The sequence below is a fragment of the Solanum stenotomum genome, chromosome 5, assembly GCF_019186545.1.
Source record: "Solanum stenotomum isolate F172 chromosome 5, ASM1918654v1, whole genome shotgun sequence".
Taxonomy (NCBI): domain Eukaryota; kingdom Viridiplantae; phylum Streptophyta; class Magnoliopsida; order Solanales; family Solanaceae; genus Solanum; species Solanum stenotomum.
This window is the reverse complement of record NC_064286.1, coordinates 33,727,709-33,746,996: the sequence shown is the minus strand read 5'-3', so window position 1 is coordinate 33,746,996 and position 19,288 is coordinate 33,727,709. Positions and strand designations below refer to the sequence as shown.

The 19,288-nt window shown below is 38.0% G+C and overlaps 1 protein-coding gene across 1 annotated transcript; it reads left to right on the top strand.

The window, feature by feature from the left end:
• Positions 1-11,913: 11,913 nt before the first annotated feature.
• LOC125863875 (uncharacterized) lies at positions 11,914-14,233 on the top strand. Its single transcript, XM_049543850.1, has 3 exons — positions 11,914-12,001; positions 12,767-12,989; positions 13,489-14,233. Exons 1-3 carry the CDS (start codon positions 11,914-11,916, stop codon positions 14,231-14,233), a joined length of 1,056 nt encoding a protein of 351 aa, XP_049399807.1.
• The last annotated feature ends 5,055 nt before the right edge of the window (positions 14,234-19,288 follow it).

The following is a 19,288-nucleotide window of genomic DNA, read 5'->3' as shown; positions in this document are numbered from 1 at the left end:
TTTAACAACTCTCAAAATCCCCTATTCGCATTCTTCTAAATATCAAGAATTCCAAGAAAGGGATTTGTCCATTTTCTCAAGACCTAAATGCCCCAAGTTCAAGATCTCTTTAAGAATCCTAAGGTTTCAATATTTTCATGTGCATTCAAACCATTTAAAAAACTATATGTTACATGTTTATCTTTTCATATTACTGAACCAGTTAGCTCTAAAGGCTAATCATTCTGTTATTGAATATATTTCTATATATCACTATTTTTAATGGATTCTTCCATAATTTCTTTAATTAGTTAAAATCGGGATCAAAAGTTTCCTCTGATTTTCTAATTTCAATAGAATTCTTAATTCTTTTAATGGACTTCATCAAAGTAGTATCATTACTTATCATTTTATTGTTTGTGGTAATATTTATTAAGTAATGTAAATCTTTTACGGATGATAGTGTAGACATGAATATTTAAGAGAGAAGAACACTATTTTTGGGCTTAAGTGTCTACATTAAGGGTTACTTTCGGAATAGTAAATTCTTTGTGTGATAATTATCGTTACCTTTTACACTAACCTTATTAGATTTTATTCCTCTAGGCTTGGTGACGGGAAATCCCCCCAAATCCAGCTCTACGACACATGTAGTCTAAGCTAATCCAATAGAAAAGTACGGACCTGCCAATGTATAAACTGCGGTTAACAGGTTGCCCTACTTTAAGGAATAAAACAAAGAGCATAAGTGGAAGAAGAACAACAACTACCAAACTCTGAACTTATTGTACCGACCGCACCACATTCATAACAGCTGGGCTTATTGTTACATCAAAAAATTTGTGGCATAATTATCTCATGAAAGATAATAGGCAAGAAATATTAAATGCTACTACTATTAACCAAGTTATTAAGAATGAATCTTTTGGGAAAAACCATAAAAGATGAAATCTTAGAAGATGCCACCACCACCTTAATTTATAATATAGCTAAACATTTTATAGGTGAACCTCAACTTTTTCACGATAGAATTCTAGTAATATTATCTAATCTATCCTGTCCGAAGTTAGATGATTTTAGGTGGTATAAAGATATTTACCAAAACTAATGTTATGATTAGAAAAGATTGTAATCATGACAATGGGAAGGAAATTATTATTAGTGGTTTACCAATACAATTTACTGAAAAGGTTACGATAAATTCAAAAGATAGGTTTAAGGGGAAAATTTTGTATAATTACTTAACCTATGTTTACCTCATAAGTTATATAAATATTACCGGATTAAAATTATATACGGATATGACACTTTAAAATAAATTGAAAAATGGTAGTAAATTATCACGAAATGAATTAGCGGATTTTTTTAAAGACTTCTGATATACCAAATTATCTGCACCTTCAACTAAAGTTTCTAAAAACAGTAAAGACCATCATAAAAATTATAAGAATAAACATGACAAACCTCATTATTACAAAAAAAAATTAGAAAATCCAAATTAGATAATAAAAGTAATATCAACACTAATACGTGTTGGAACTGTGGAAAAATCGGACATCATGCTAGAGATTGTCGGGTACCTAATAAAATAAGAATAAGATAAATATGTTAGAACTAAAAGATGAAGTTAAAAATTAATTATATTCAGTCCTTGATAAGAATCAAACTAGTTCTTCTTTCGAAAGGAGTCCTATTGAAGATGACCAACTTAAAATGATATATAGTTCAGACAGTAATAATTCAACGAACTGTGGATCAGGTGATGCAAGCAGCACCAGCCAAGACAACTCCATACATGTCATTACCAACAGTAACGAAGTTTTCTTTGAAATAGTTGAGTATAACAAAGATACAGTGCTGACTAATCTAACTTATTAGGTTATATGTTTTACATGTGTGCATACACTAATACAATTTTCTTTTTACACGTAGCTACTAAATATTACACATTATTGACAATGACTACACCTGGTTAATAATTTATGCAACGTAGTTGGAAACAAGCCCACATAGCTTTTTGTTGAATTTGTTGCATATATATACTTGTTGAAAATATATTTTTGCTGAAAATAGTCTTGGAGATATGTATCTTCTTATTGTTTGGACCTCTGTCATTTTGTGGCATAGATTTTTTTGTCCCAACAAGGTCCACCTGCTTGTCTTGAATTCCGAGTTCTTGAGTTACTAATTATTGAATTCTAGTTCCTATTATTGAGTTGATATATCTTGCATTGAGATTCTTGAGTTGATTGTTCATGTCTATTTTTCAACATTAACCCTATTTTCTATGTATTCCTTGAGTTCTTATTGAGAATCTTTTAAACAAAATATATTTGTATAAACTGAGTTTTGAAAAAATCAAGAGGAGTTTTAGAAAGAGTTTAACCAAGATTTAAGTATAGGGAAACTAAATGTTTCCCAAATGTTTCATTTTTACATGGAGAAAAACAATATTATTTTGATAAAAGTGACAATAGAGTTTTAAGAAAGATCGAGTACATAGCAGTTACCTCTTAAAGAGGCTTCTTTTTAGTAATTATCTCAACCCAAAATGTATTTTTACAATGAGTAAAGAGAAACCATGTTTTGTAAATGTGCAATGAGTTTCAGAGATATTTTAGCGCAATTATCTCTTTTAAAAGGAAAGTGTGAGAAATTAACTAAAACCAGAGAAAGAGTATGTTTTATACATTTAAGAAAGAGTATATTATTGGGAGAAGTATTGAACACCGGTATAGGTAAGAGTTCACACAACTCACAGTCCCCATAAACCATGTCTTTCCAATATGGGTACATGATCTTACTTTTAAGATAAATTTTCATTGCTTTGTGGATCCACTTAGTTGAGAGGTTCTAAATGTCGACACGATATAGGAAAACTCTAGCAGCGAGGTCAAGACGTTATCATCGCATAGAACATGATGATTGTTGGTTAGAAAATGTCCTAATAGAGTTAATGTGTATTTTTATATATCACTTAATATGTTGAGTTCATAAAGGATAAAGTATTTTGTAAAGCTTTAAATGATTTAATTCCTTTATTTCTTTACATTAAGATTGAGTATATCGTTACCTATTGCAATCCTTTCATTCAGTTATTTCTTCTCTCTAGATTACATACTCGTACATTTAAATATATTGATGTCATTTGACCTATTGTTTGGACATATTGTGGATATTGTCCATACCTCTATCTTAAACATTAGACTCTTCATAGATAAATAGTATCAAGATGTATCTTAGTACATTCTTTCATTTAAAGATGTTTTAAAAATTATTACTATTATTGCATTGAGTACTTTCAGATATTCTTATTGAGTTTTACATTTCTATTTTAAGCCTATTCTCGATTGAGTAAGTCTTCCGCTAATAAGTCAGCCAGGCCAAAGGTTCGCTTGGTGAGTGGGAATGGTTCTTAAGTGCCGTCCACATCCAAGGTGTAGGCTCGGGGTGTGAAAAACTTGGTATCAGAGCACAAAGTTGAAGTGTCCTAGGGTGTCTTTTGATATACCGTGAGTTTACGGTATTTTGGATACATTTCACTTAAGAGTTGTGTGTGTCTAGGGCCAGTTTGTAGTAGAAATAACTTTTTATGTGTTATGTTAGCATGAAATAGGCTTGGACGCGGTTGAGTTAGATGACAACTAAAATTGTGCAAAAGGAGCCACCCAGGGACACGTTCCACGGACCGTAGGTCCTTCAACGGTCCACGTTGGGTAGGGTAGATGGAGCATTAGGGAAGTCTGACCAAGTGTGGAACCATGGATGCAACTGACAGATCATAGGTCAACCCACGCTCCATCATGCACATTCATCATTGATGAACTGGGAGTTGAAGTTCTAGTACCTGATGAAAATCATAAGTGTGGAGCCTTGAAAAAGGAACCACAGACCGTAGATCAACCTGCGGGTTCGTCTTGCACGTCCATTGATGAAAAACTGGGAGTTGAAGGTTCCAGCCTATGTTGAAAAAGTTCTATGTGTTGACCAATGGAGTGGACCTACAGACCGTAGGTCGACCCACGGTCCGTAGGTCGAGTCCTCGATCAAAGCCGCATTTCAGAAGTTTATTTCCTTATTTTGTTTCCTTTTTGTTTAGGACATTTTTTTCTACAAATAGGGGATGTAAACCTAATTTTTGGGGGTTAGACAATATTGTTCACTTTTAGTTCTTGGTATTTTGTGGAATTAACTTGCAACTTTAGTAATTTGACTTCAGGATTTCATTTTACAAGATTTTGACTATGAAATTCAATTGGAGATTTCGTGTTTCTTCTACTCTAATCGTAAGTTCATGAATTGTCTTTATCAAAACATGAATTGTGTTTTTTCAAGCATGAGTAACTAAATCCACAACTAGGGTTGTGGGAACCATGAAAAAATTAAAAAAAGTATGAATAATAATTAAGTAATTCTTGAATAATGTTTATGCATGTATTGTTAATTCTTTCACTTAGAAGTCATTTTAACGGTGCGCAACATTAGGATTCTCCTTGTTGCTACTTGCCAAACCAAGGAGGTAGTTAATTAGAAAAGAATTAACAACAAAGATTTAGTGGATGCTATCTAATAGTCTAGTGTCAATTGGTGCAAGGGTGAAAACTAAGCCATAAATTGATGTGATGTCTAATCTGAGGTAGAGGTAAGGGTTAGTAAAGTATACACTCGTAGCTGGACCAAGGTGTGTAATGTTGGGTCAGCCACTGCTAGGGTGAGAGACTTTGTTAGAATGAACCCTCCAAAATTCTTAGGGTCGCAAGTTGGAGAAGATCCCCACAACTTCATTGACGAGGTTAAGATCTTAGAATTGATGCAGGTAACTAGAAATGATCGATTTAAGCTAGCTTCTTACCAACTTAAGGATGTGGCTCGTATCTGGTATACTCAGTGGAAGGTACGAATGCAGCTCCTATTACTTGGGATTACTTTAGTGAGACTTTTCTGGACATGTTCTTCCCTATTGACTTGAGAGAGGCAAGGACCCAAGAGTTTATGAATTTGAGGCATGATAACATGACCGTTCAGGAGTATGGGTTCAAGTTCAACCAACTCTCCAGGTATGCTCCTCACATGGTTGCTGATTCTAGGGCACAAATGAACAAGTTCTTGTATGGAGTGTCAAACTTGGTTAAGACAGAGTGCAGAAATGCTATGTTGTTGGGAGAAATGAACATCTCTAGGCTCATGACTCATGCTAAGTAGGTTAAGGGTGATAAGCTTAGGGAACAGGCCAAGGAGAACAAGAAAGCTAGAACAGACAACTATGACTACTCTCAACAGAAATCGGGTGGTGGTAATCACTCACAACAGAAATTTTCAGCGCCTTCATCAACTAGTGTTCCATCTCCCAGCTTCCATAATGATCAGAAGGATAGGGCATCAGACTCTAAGTCTCAAGATGATGTTTCAAGTACCAAATCATACCCTAGTTGCCCTAAATGTGGTAGGAATAATCCGAGTGAGTGTCTTGCTGGGAAAGAAAGATGCTTTGGGTGTGGTTAGTCAGGTCACGGGTTGAAGGATTGTCTTTCTAGACAGGGTCAGAGAGGAAATGGTAGAGCTCAGTCTACTAATACAGCAACACCAGCAGGTCACCCGACTTAGCAGGGTAACTCTTCTGGTACAAGTGGAGAACAACGCCAAAACAGGCTCTATGCTCTTCTATCTCGACAGGATCAAGAAGGTTCTCCTGATGTGGTCACTGGTATGTTACGAGTGTTTGATCTTGATGTTTATGCATTGTTAGATCCAGGGGCTACTTTGTCTTTTGTAACTCTTTTCACAGCAGTCCAGTTCAGTGTTAGTCCAGAAACTCTCTCAGAACCATTCTCAGTCTCTACTCCAGTTGGTGAACCAGTTATAGGTAGACGGGTATACAGATATTGCCCTGTCACAATCTCTCAGAAAATCACCTCAGCAGATCTTGTAGAGTTAGAAATGGTAGACTTCGATGTCATTCTAGGCATGGATTGGTTACATTCCTGTTATGCCTCAGTCGACTATAGAACTACGATTGTTCGCTTTCAGTTTCCAAACAAACCAATCCTAGAATGGAAGGGTAGTAGCTTAGCACCTAGAGGTCAAATCATTTCTTACCTTAAGGACAGAAAAATTATCTCTGAGGGTTATCTCTATCATGTAGTTTGGGTGAAGGACTCTAGTTCTAAAACCCCAGCTCTTGAATCAGGTCCAGTGGTTAATGAGTGTCCAGAAGTGTTTCCAAAAGATCTTGGAGTTCCTCCCGATAGGGAAATTGACTTTGGAATTGATCTACTTCCAGATACCCAACCTATTTCTATCCCTCATTATAGAATGGCTGGAATTAAAAAAGCAGTTGAAAGACCTTCTAGATAAGGGCTTCATCAGACCTAGTATTTCGCCATAGGGTGCCCCAGTGTTGTTCGTAAAGAAGAAAGATGGTTCTCTCAGATGTGCATTGACTATAGACAGTTGAACAAGGTCACAATCAAGAATAAGTATCCCATTCCAAAGATTGATGACTTGATTGACCAACTTCAGGGTGCTGGTCATTTCTCAAAGATAGACCTCAGATCGGGTTATCATCAACTTAAAGTCAGAGATAGTGACATTCTGAAGATAGCTTTCAGAACTCAATATGGTCATTATGAATTTGTAGTCATGTCATTTGGACTAACCAATGCTCCTACAGCTTTCCTGGATTTGATTAAAAGAGTGTTCAAGGAGTATTTGGACTTGTCTGTCATCGTCTTTATTGATGATATCCTCATTTACTCTAGGAGTGAGGAAGAACATGCAACTCACTTGAGAGTCGTTCTGCAAACTCTCAAAGATCACCAGTTATTTGCAAAATTTAGCAAGTGTCATGTCACTTGAGAGTCGTTCTGCAAACTCTCAAAGATCACCAGTTATTTGCAAAATTTAGCAAGTGTGTGTTTTGGTTACAAGCAGTTGCTTTCCTTGGGCATATTGTGTCTAGTGAAGGGATTCGAGTAGATTCCCAGAAGATAGAAGAGGTGAACAATGGCCCAGACCTACCTCAACTAAAAATATCAGATGTTGCTTGAGTTTAGTAGGTTATTACAGAAGGTTTGTGGAAGGATTCTCATCCATAGCCTCACCATTGATTAAGTTGACTCAGAAGATGGTCAAGTTTAAGTGGTCAGATGGTTGCGAGAAAAGCTTTGCAAAATTAAAAACTAGGTTGACTACAACTCTTGTCTTGATTCTACTAGAGGGTTCAGATGGGTATGTGATTTATTGTGATGTATCTAGAGTCGGCCTAGGTTGTGTGTTGATGCAGCGAGATAAGGTTATAGCTTATGCTTCCACGCAACTTAAGGTGCATGAGAAGAATTACCCAACTCATGACCATAAGCTAGCAGCAGTGGTGTTTGCACTTAAGATTTGAAGACATTATTTATATGGTGCTCATGTAGGTGTGTCACAGACCATACGAGCCTTCAGTATGTGTTCAACTAGAAATAGTTGAATCTTCGCCAAAGAAGATAGCTAGAGTTCCTCAAGTATTATGAAATGAGTGTGCATTACCATCCAGGTAAGGAAAATGTAGTAGCAAATGCTCTTAGCAGACTATCTATGGGTAGTGTACCACATGTTGAAGAAGAGAAGAAATAATTAGCAAAGGATGTTCACAGACTTGCTCGCTTACTTGCTTGCTTAGGAGTTCGTCTTATGAGCATATCAAATAGTGGTGTAACAGTTTAGAATGGGGTAGAATCTTCTTTGGTAGTAGAAGTTAAGGAAAAGCAAGACAATGGTCCAATATTCGGTCTAGAAGCAGACATTGGAGATATTATCCCAAGGGGAAGATGGTGTGCTTCGTTATCAAGGTCGATTATGTGTTCCTGATGTGGGTGAATTGAGACAACATATCCTTGCAGAAGCCCATAATTCTAGATATTCTATTCATCCAGGTGCCACTAAGATGTAGCGCGATCTGTAGGAAGTCTATTGGTGGAATGGTATGAAAAGAGATATAGCAAATTTTGTGGCTAAGTGCCCCAATTGCCAGCAAGTCAATGTAGAACATCAGAGACCTGGAGGTATGACTCAAGAGATTGATATTCCTACTTGAAAGTGGGAAGTGATCAATGTGGATTTCAACACAGGGTTACCTCATACTCGCAGACAGAATGACTGCATTTGGGTGATTGTTGATAGAGTTACTAAGTCTTCTCGCTTTTTGGCTGTTAAGACTTCATTTTCAGCAAAGGATTATGCCAAGCTTTACATTAATGAGATTGTGAGATTGAATGGAGTTCCTTTGTCTATTATCTCAGATAGAGGTCCTCAGTTTACCTCTCATTTCTGGAAGTCATTTCAGAAATGTCTTGGTACTCAGGTTAACCTTAGCACAACATTTCATCCGCAGACAGATGGGTAGGCAGAGCGTACCATTCAGACCTTAAAGGACATGTTGAGAGCTTGTGTGATCGACTTCAAGGGTAGTTGGGATGCCCACCTTCCTCCTATAGAGTTCGCCTACAATAATAGCTACCATTCTAGCATTCAGATGGCCCCTTATGAGGCAATGTATGGGTGTAGATGTAGATCTCATGTTGGCTCATTTGAAGTAGGTGAAACAACATTTCATAGGGCAAGATTCAGTCCTCTATGCTATGGAGAAAGTGCAACTCATCTAAGATATACTTAAACAGGCCAGAGTCGCCAGAAGTCTGATGCAGATGTGAGAAGAAGGGAATTAGAGTTCCAAGTTGATCATTGGGTTTTCTGAAAGTATCACCTATGAAAGGGGTGATGAGATTTGGCAAGAGAGGGAAGCTCAGTCCTAGATTTGTAGGCCCTTACAAGATCTTGGAAAGGATTAGGAAAGTGGCTTACGAGTTAGAGTTGCCAGCAGATTTAGCATTAGTGCATCCAGTCATCAACATCTCACTTTTGAAGAAGTGTGTGGGGGATCCAACATCCTTGGTTCCATTAGAGAGAGTGGCAGTGAAAGATAGCCTTTCTTATGAGGATGTATCAATAGAGATTCTTGATCGTCATGTTAGAAGATTGAGAAACAAGGAAGTCACTTCAGTCAAGGTTTTGTGGAGGACTCAGTCCGTAGAGGAAGCTACTTGGGAAGCAGAAGGAGCCACGAAGTCCAAGTATCCTCACCACTTTCCTTCCAATCCTACTCAGCTTGAGGTAATAGTTCCTCTTTAGTTTTTCAATCGTTCAGGCATCAACTCATTCTTAGAATCATGTTACTTCAATTGTACTTGCATTTTCAGTGTATTTGCATGTGCTTGGAACTCAGTTCAGTTAGAAATTCAGTCTCAGTTTTTAGTGGTAGGGATTGCAGCCCTCTCCCTCCATTTTCAGCTAGTTTAGTCTTCATTCGACCACAAATGTTTCCAAGGGGGAGATAATGTGACACCCCAGATTCATGAAGGAAAAATTTGTAGAATTTTTAGATCTGGCAGGTGCCCAATCCGCATCAGGATTTGGACAGCTTTTAAGTCAAGGGTGTTTTTGTCTTTACCCACTCTTCCTTTAATTCCACAATTAAAAGGGTTTTAGTTAGTCATTTAAAATCCTATAAACCTAAATAGAACTTACCAAAGTCATTTAATTAAGTAAAACAAAAGAAAAGAAGAGAGTAGAGAGAGAGACGGCCGAAACCCTAGCTAAACCCTAGTTGCCGCCAGAAAACGCCATAAAGTCACTGGAAAAGTCAAGTCCAATCATAGTTGATAGTTTTTCGTGGAGATTTATTCACCATGTATGTTGTATTTCATTAATGGGTCCCTTTCGCCCGTTATATCCCTAGAATTCAGACGATTCTTGATTCCATGCTATGAACGAAATTAGGGTTCTTGAACGTTTCTTGATTTTGGGTTTTATATGTTAGAATGATCCAATTATTAATCGATTTTCAATGATTATGAGTGAAACCTGGTAGTTTCTAAAGTTACAACTGATTTCATGAAGAGACTGTTTTAAAAATGTTTCGATTTAGAAATCACGTTTTTAACTATATGTTCTAACGTCGAAACATCATGTCACGTTTTAGCTATATTTTAATGTTCCAAATCAGCATGTCTCGTCTTCTTCAAATTATCGTATGAATATCAGAACCCTGGCTATGTATTACTTTAGGTCTTGAATTACATGTGTTAGGTCAGACTTTATCAGAAATCAGTTATACATGACTCAGTATTATGCATCAATGTTAGTTTAAATTGTTGCGTTCAATTTGCATGTCTAGTTTTTAGCTATCCAGAACAATTACAGAAAATCAGTCATAATTAGTTTACTACTAAATTAATTGGGACAAGCATAATACCGAGTTGGACTGGGGTTTAGCGTACCCAAATAGTCCCAGAACTACTAGCCAAGTAGGTTGTAAGTCCCTTCCATGGGTAACAGATTAGTGATCACACCAGCATGCCTTTATAGCTCTGTCAGGGTATATTAGGTCCTCTCGATGGGGCGTATACATCGAACTCTATATTCAGCTCGTGTGGTTTTATTATCGGTGATTAGAGGCTCCCACATATCACTCAGACTCCATTTGCATTGACCATGTTTAGTATTCAGTTTCAGCATGTCATAGTTGGTCATTGCATACAGATCAGTTATGTTTAGTATTTTTCGCCATTCTTCATATCCATATATATTTCATTGCTTTTTGCTTGGTCAGTTATATATGTATTTCAGCGATACTCCATTCTCATGCTCGGTACCTTTCAGTACTGATGCATATTTTTGCGCTACCTCTTCTTGTGATGTTGGTTCAGACTCTCGGCATCCAGATTGCACTTAGATCATTTTCCGATTTTCAGCTCAGCAGATTAGTAGTGGTGAGTCCTCATCCTTCGAGGACCAGAGACATGATATCCTTACTACTATCAGTTTTTAGTTTTAGTTTTGCTAGATCTAGTTGCCGCATGTCCCAACATTTTTAGTCAGTTTAGAGGTTTACTTTCAGACATAGTTAGTTTCAGCCTAGTATGAGTTAATATCTTTTGTATGAAATTCTCTCAATTATAGTATATGGGTATTCCCCATCTTTTCTTTATTTATGATTTTAGTTTCCGCATCAGTTATTTTTATTCATGTTAATATAGTATGCTCAGATTATGCTAGTAGGGTTAGCTTGGGATCACTTGTGGTCCTAGGTCGCGTGTCACGTCTCGGGGGTAGCTCGGGGCGTGACATTCCTAACTTTATGTTTTCTTTTGTTTTTGTTTTCTATAAGTTTCTACTCTAGTGTATGCCAAGTACACAGAGTCGAGGCAAACCATTGATCTCATACGATCTGGAACTAAGCAAAACTTTGAGAAAAATGAATAATCAAGGGGTCCATAATAATCCAATCATAGAGGAATAGGAGGATGGAGTTGAATTGCAACCGCCTAGATTTGGTAATTATAATGCTCTGGTTCGTGGTGGTAACCTACTCAGAGACGCATTTAGGGTACAAAATCCGCCAGAACCGAGGTTGTGTGATAACTACAGGGATCGACTTCAACACAGTTGAATTAGATAGACCTATTGCTCTCCCTCCTCTACCTCAAGGGCATACATTTGTGGTGACGAGCAGTCTGATGCAGATGCTTACAGCGAGAGGGTTGTTTTATGGGCTAGCTTCGGAATATCTGCATGGTCACATGGCTAAATTGAGAAGTTTCTTTAAGAGTTGTGTGTGGAAACTAGAGTTGGATATGAATGTCATAGGGTTGAGAGTCTTCCCTCTATCATTGATCGGTGATGCTGCGGTGTGGTTTGCTGAGCTTTCATATAATTCAATTCATACATGGGACAAATTGCATCGAGTGTTCATGGTAATGTATTTCCCATTGTCTAAGAAGCTTAACCGCAAGGACAAGTTGAATAATTTTGTTGCACTTCCGGGAGAGTTTGTGAGCAGTTCTTAGGATAGATTACTTGCGTTCATCCGAAGTGTTCCAAATCACCGCATAGATGATGAGTTATCAAAGGACTATTTCTACAAAGGGTGGGATGAAAATAGAAAAGGCTATGCTAGATACTATCGCTGGAGGATCCTATGGTGAGTGCACTTTTGAGGAGATCGCTGAAAAATTGGAGAAGATTTCCTCGAATAATAAGGCATGGAGCACTAAAAAAGCTAATACTTGAAGAAGCACATTCACTGTCCAAGCTGCACCAGATCAATCTAGTCATGACATTGGGGAGGATATGGCTCAGATAAGGACATAACTTGGGTTGGTATTGAATCATGTGAGTGGAGGGGTAGAGAAAGTGAAAGAGGGGGGTTTTCGAGCCAACACCCAAAGTTCCAACTTGGATAATTGGTGCCACGGTCAAGGAAACCAAGGTCAAAACTATGGAAACTACAATCGAGAAGGGAACTATGTCCGGGATGGGAACTACAATTGTGATAACAATTACAACCGAAACAACTATGGTAACATGAATGAGAGAGTTGGGCCCTATGTTCCACCTGCAAATTAGGAATCTGGCAATAGAGAAGTTGGGGGTAGTATGTCACGCATTGAGGATATGATGTAGAAGATGATGAAAAGGTTCGATGTGACTGATGAGAATGTGAAAGAGATGCGAAACGGCTTGTCTGGAATCGATAAAAAAGTTGATGCTCATGCCGTGTCGATCTAGCAACTTGAGCAGCACTTTAATTAGTTGTCCACTACAATGAACCCACGTCAGCATGGCACACTTCCTAGTAACACCATCCAGAATCTGTAGAATGATAGGAATTGTATGTCTGTCACCACTCGAGGAGGTAAATAGATCATTGATCCCCCTGTGCCGTGTGAGATTGAAATTGTGGTAGAAAGAGATAATGATGAGATTGAGGTTATTAGAGAGTCTAAGAATGCTACAGAGAACGAAACAAAGGTGACCCAAAGAGTTGTTCACATGCCTAAACCTCCAACTCCATTCCCACAGAGATTTGTGAAAAAGACCGAAGAAGGAAAATACCAGACGTTCATTACTATGTTCAAACAACTTTCCATCAATGTTTTGTTGATAGAAACTTTGAAGAAAATGCTTGGGTATGCGAAGTTTATGAAGGATTTGGTGACCAAAAATAGGGCCGTTAGTTTTGAAAATGATGAGAGGTTGTAACATTGAAGTGCTATTGTTACTAGGTCACTTGTGTAAAAGAAAGAGGACCATGGTTCTTTCATTATTCCTTGTACCATTGGGTTGTTACATTTTGTGAAGGCGTTGTGTGATTTGGGTGTTAGCATTAATCTGATGCCATTGTCTATCTACAAAAAGTTGGGTTTAGGGGTTCAAAATCCGACTGCGATGAGACTACTCATGGCTAATACAACTGTGAAGAAGCTCATTTGTGTGCTCCAAGATGTCCTTGTGAAAGTGGAGTCGTTCATTTTTCTGGCAGATTTTGTGATACTTGATTGTGAGATTGATTTTGAGGTTCCCATCATCTTAGGGAGACCATTCCTTGCTACTAGGTGTGCGTTGGTCGATTTGGAAAGAGGGCAGATGAAGTTCTGATAACTAAGAGGTAACTTTCAATATATGTAGGTCTATGAAGCAGGAAAGTGATCTCAAGTCAGTATCAGTGGTGAATCATATTGTGGAGGGAGGTTGTGAAGTGTCTATTGAAGAAAGGTTAGGTGTTGATGCATTGGCAGGAGTAATTATGAATTTTAAGGGTGATGGTATTGAAGACTATGATGAATTAGTTGCTGCACTTTATAGGTTCGAATTTCGTTCCAAGCCAAATAAGTTAGAACTAGATATGAAGAATCGTGACTCTCCACCCGCAAAACCATATGTTGAAAAAGCTCCAAAATTGGAGCTCAAGGATCTACCATCGCATTTGAGGTATGTATTCTTGGGGAGAGATGAAACTTTATCGGTAATCATTGTGGCCAATTTATGTGAGGTACAAGTAGAGGCATTGGTTTATGTATTGAAAAGGTTCAAACGGGCAATTAGATGGACTATTGCAGACATTATTGGGATTCCTCTTGTCATTTGTACTCATAAAATCCAACTCATGCTGGACAGCAAGCCAAGTATTGAACACCAAAGGAGACTAAATCCTCCTATGCAAGAGGTCGTGAAAATGGAAATCATCAAATGGTTGGATGCTGGAGTCATATACCCCATTGCAGATTGTAATTGGGTCTGTCATGTTCAGTGTGTACCTAAGAAAGGTGGGATTTCTGTGGTTCCTAATGTGAAGAATGATCTTGTTATGATGAGGCTAGTGACCAGTTGGAGAGTATGCTTGGAGTATCGCAGGATGAATGCTTGGACATAAAATGATCTCTTTCGGATGTTGTTCATGGATCAGATACTGGATCGTCTTACTGGTAAGGGTTGGTATTACTTTCTTGATGGGTATTTGGGCTAAAATCAGATCTCCATAGCACCGGAAGACCAAGAGAAGACCACCTTCACTTGTCCTTATGGGACTTTCACCTTCAAAAGAATGTCATTTGGGGTGCGTAATGCTCCAACAACCTTCCAGCGTTGCATGGTGTCGATATTTTCTGATATGGTGGAGGATACTATTGAGGTATTTATAGATGATTTCTCTGTGGTAGGTGACTCATTTGATTTGTTGTTTGATGTATTTGGCCGAGGTACTAAAATGGTGTGAAGAGTGCAATCTTGTGCTCCATTGGGAAAAGTGCCACCTAATGGTGAAAGAGGGGATAGTTGTAGGTCATCGAATTTTTGAGAAGGGTAATAAGGTTGATAAAGCTAAAGTTGAGGTAATAGAAAAACATCCACTACCTATCTCCGTTAAAGGTGTTACAAATTTTCTTGGGGTTTTTATCGAAGGTTTATTAAAGATTCCTCTAAAATTGCACACCCATTGTGCTAAATGTTCATAAAGGAGTATAAGTTTGATTTTGATGATGCTTGTGTGAGAGCATTTGGAGAGTTGAAAGAAAGGTTTGTATCAGCACCTATCATTATTTCACTGGATTGGGGGCAACCATTTGAAGTGATGTGTGATGCGAGTGGAGTAGCGCCTGGTACGGTATTGGGACAGAGGTGAGAGAAGATTTTTCATCCAATTTACTATGCCAGCAAAGCTCTGAATGTGGGTCAACAGAATTATATGATGACTGAACAAAAAATCCTTGCTGTGGTTTTCGCATTCAAGAAATTTTGATCCTACTTGCATGGTACTAAGGTCATAGTGCATATTGACCATTCCGCATTGAGGTATCTAATGGCTAAAAAGGATGCAAAACCAAAGTTTATTATATGGGTATTGCTGCTGCAAGAGTTTGATTTGGAGGTAAAAGATAGAAAAGGGACGGAGAATCAAGTTGCCGACCATTTGTCCAGATTGGAGAAGGAAGTTATGCTCAAGTTAGGAGATGGGGCTGAAACTAATGATGCATTACCAGATGAACTGGTATTGGCTGCTTCTTTTGATCTTATCCCTTGGTCAGCAGATTTTGCTAACTACTTGGCAAGCGATTTGGTTCCATCAGATTTGTCGTTTCACCAAAGGAAAAAGTTTGTGCATGATGTGAAGAAGTTCTTTTGGGATGAGCCTTAATTATTTCATATTTGTGCTGATGGGATTATTTGTTGTTGTGTGCCTGAGGTCGAGATGATGAGTATACTAGAGGCGTGTGATTCATCGCATGTTGGTAGGCATCATAGTGGTATTCGGACTACTCATAAAATCCTGCAGTGTGGGTATTATTGGCCTACCTCCACCAAGATCCTCATGATTTCACCAAGTCTTACGACCGTTGCCAAAGAGAAGGAGAAATTTCAAAGAGGCAAGAGCTACATATGAATCCAATATTGGTGATTGAGTTATTTGATGTATGGTGCCTTAACTCCATGGGTCTATTTGTGAGTTCATATGGGATGAAGTATATTCTTGGTGCGGTTGACTATGTTTCAAAATGGGTGGAAGCGATTGCGCTTTCAAAATATGAGGGTAAGAGTGTCACCGCATTCTTGAAAAAGAGTATCCTCTACAAATTTGGCACACACCTAGGGCGATTATTAGTGATGGAGGTTCCAAATTTGGTAATAAATTGTAACATTCGGGAAAGTTAGAGACTAAAGTAGTTACTAACATAAAATGAGTAGGCTAAGTTAAAGCCTGACGTTAGAAGTAGAGCCTTAACGATACCTTAAAAATTCATAGTTTCGTGTTATAAGGTCAAGGCCTATACCCCAAGAACCAACCTTAAGTCCTTGGGGAAAAAGAACCTTAGGGCTGCCAAGCAGTGACCCACGAAAGGGTTCCACGCCACGTGGATGAACCCACACCCCGTAGGGGGGCAGCCTGGCTGAAGCCCTTGAGGAATCTGCCTAAGGCAGTAGTCACGGGCAGGACCCACACTTCGTGGATTGGTCCACGCCACGTGGCCTGCCCCTGTAGGTTGAGACACCAAAAATCTAGTCTCTCAAGGAAACCATAATTGACCAGCACGGGTCGTGGTCCCACCCACGGTTCGTGGGTCCCCAACTGTGGATCACCCCTGAAACTGCCCTTTGGCAGTTGAGTCTAGGGTTTCCGTGATAATTTTCCTATTAAATAATTATTATGTGGTGTTATTTTAAGCTTATTTTAAAGGACTATATAAGTATTTTTCCCACCTAAACAACGCATCTAAAAGCATATTCGTAAATTCCCAAAACCAAATCAAACCCTCTCCCAAAATTTCTCTCTCTAAAACCTCCATTGAAGAAGAAAAAGAAGTCATGGTCTAGGGCTCAATAACTCATATTTTCCACTCAAATTCGTGAAGAATCTTCATCTAAGGTATGGTGGTTTTGATTCATGGTTAGCTTTTCATCCATGAAGCCCTGAATATCTCAATTTCAAAGATGAAAAGTCTCCAAAACCTAGGGTTTTCTATCTATGCCATGGATTCTTCTTAGAATTGTCTTAAATGATTTAATTATCTTTTATTATGATTGAATTACTATTTTTTGGTGGTTTTATAATGAAATCTTCCATGAATCCATGAATGTCCCCTAACCCTAATTTATGACTTGTGAATTCGGTGAATTGTAGTTACTATGAAATAGTACTTTTAGTAGTTTAATTATTTGGTTCATGTTACCATCTATATATAATGTAGTGATTCTAGAATTGATTGGTTACATGTGATCTATATCCCTTAGAGGGCATAACATGAGAACTAGCTATATGAATGAGACTTGTGTGTATGCAACTAGATTGCTTTGAGAATAAAGTGCTTATATTATAATCTAATTGTTGTGTTGATGGGATGATTATCCTTAGTTGCACAATTAGGTATGAATATCATACAATGTGAAAGGTTTGTCACATATAATGATTCGAAGGGTTGATGACTAGTCTCCCCTATTGAATCTAGAAGCTTTAGCATGAGTTTGTTGGATTAAGTGTCAGGACACCCTTCCATAAGTAGTAATTTAAGTCAAAATTTAATATAAACTCAAGTGCAAATGATACTTAGCACCAACTGGATATATATAGTAACATGATATGGAAGCCCTCACGATAGTAGCCCCCAGGTTTCTAGGTACAATCTCTTGGGATGGAAGCCCTCACGTTAGTAGAGGCCGGGTTTTCTAGTAGCAATCCCCTTATCCCATAACTATGTGCCCCCATAGGTATTTAGCTAGTGGATCCACCTAATCTAATAGTTAAGTTCTACCTTAGGCAAGTAGGACAGAGGACACCCCTTTTCGGTGTGGGGTAGACACCGGATTCCATGAATAAGCTCTCATGTTCTATGTCGGTTAAAGCTAATCCATCTATGATAGTATGAACTAGAGTTGGAGTTATGGACTATAGTAACTTAAAATTTTTTCCTTAGTGTGGATAAGAGTATGAGATCTTGTTGCTACATTGCACAAGGATGCTTTGATGGTACTTATGGTTTGTTTCCATTATGATATGATGATCACAATGTTGAATATGCTTATATTCTATGCTTTTGTACTAATTTTCATGATGAACTCTAAACTTGATAAAGTGCATAGTTTTCAACTAAAAGGTCCCTTTTTAGCATGTTTAAAGGTTTTCGTGCATAGCTACCATACTTAGTCATTTTTGTAGTAACCCATATTTCTTCTACATTTTTCTACAAAGTGTAGGTTCTAGCACTTCAGATGATTCCTTCTAGTTCGAAGCTTGGTAGACTATTGTTCAAAGCTTGTGGTATGTCCTCATAGATCCGAAGATAAGTGCTTATTGATGTTTCATTTCTTTAATTGTATTAGACTTTTGGATTTTCTATCTTGAGGGTTGTGACCCTATTTTTGAGATTTTGATTGTAATAGATGGCTAAATGAGACTATGTCTAGACTTCCGCTTTATTTTTATGAAATATTCTTATAGACATGAAAAATGTATTTCTACTCTTCATTGTTCTTTACTTATGTGATGATGATATGCTAAGTGGCTTAAATAGTGCCTTTAGGGGTGTTATGTGCCATATTACGTCTATGGGGTACACTTGGGTTGTGACATAAATTTTTCAAGGCAGTGCTAGAGAAATATGGAGTTCGTCACAATGTAACTACTCCTTACCATCCGCAGTCTAGTGAAAAAGTTGAAGTGTCTAACAGAGAGATAAAACAAATCCTTGCAAAGACTGTGAATGCCAAAAGATCGTATTTGTCAAAAAGTCTTGATGATGCTCTATGGGCCTATCGCACCGTATTCAAGATTCCCATAGGTATGCCTCCCTACCAACTTGTATATGGAAATTCATGCCATTTCCCTGTAGAGCTAGATCATAAGGCCATGTGGGCGCTAAAGAAGTTGAATTTGGATTGGGGCGCCGCATTGAGTCAAATAGTGAGTGACATGAATGATTGATGAGTTTCGCCTAAAATTTATGAAAGTTCAGCCTTGTACAAGGAAAAAATGAAGAAGCATCATGATCAAAAGTTTGAAAAGCGTGAATTTGATGTGGGTGATTTGGTGCTTCTATTCAACTCAAGGTTGCGCTTGTTTCCTGGCAAGCTCAAGTCCAAGTGGACCGGGTCATTCAAAGTCACTCAAGTATTCCCAGATGGAGCGGGTCGAGCTCAAGAACAAGGAGAGAAAAAGGTTCATAGTGAACCAGCAGAGGATCAAAGTATACATAGGGAAATTGGAGAGCGTGCAAGAAGTGATTGAGGCCTATTATCTTGAAGAAGTCTGAGTAATCAAGGGGCATGTGTCGTGTCGCGACGATAAATCAAGCGTTTCTTAGGAGGCAACCAAAGATGTACAATCTGGTAAACTATAGATTTTCTTTTCGATATAGGAGTTTTCTTCTTTTATTTCAATTTTTGTAAACTCTTTAGATAGGTGTTTTATTTTAATATTAGTATTGGCTAGATATAGAAT

What these genes read in the sequence shown, in the direction of transcription:
- LOC125863875 (XM_049543850.1), top strand. Translation starts at nt 11,914, where the DNA reads ATGATGAGTTATCAAAGGACTATTTCTACAAAGGGTGGGATGAAAATA. An exon ending in TATCGCTGGAGGATCCTATG is followed by an intron (nt 12,002 to 12,766) that starts GTGAGTGCACTT and finishes AAATTGTGGTAG; the next exon opens with AAAGAGATAATGATGAGATT. An exon ending in ACTTTGAAGAAAATGCTTGG is followed by an intron (nt 12,990 to 13,488) that starts GTATGCGAAGTT and finishes CAATATATGTAG; the next exon opens with GTCTATGAAGCAGGAAAGTG.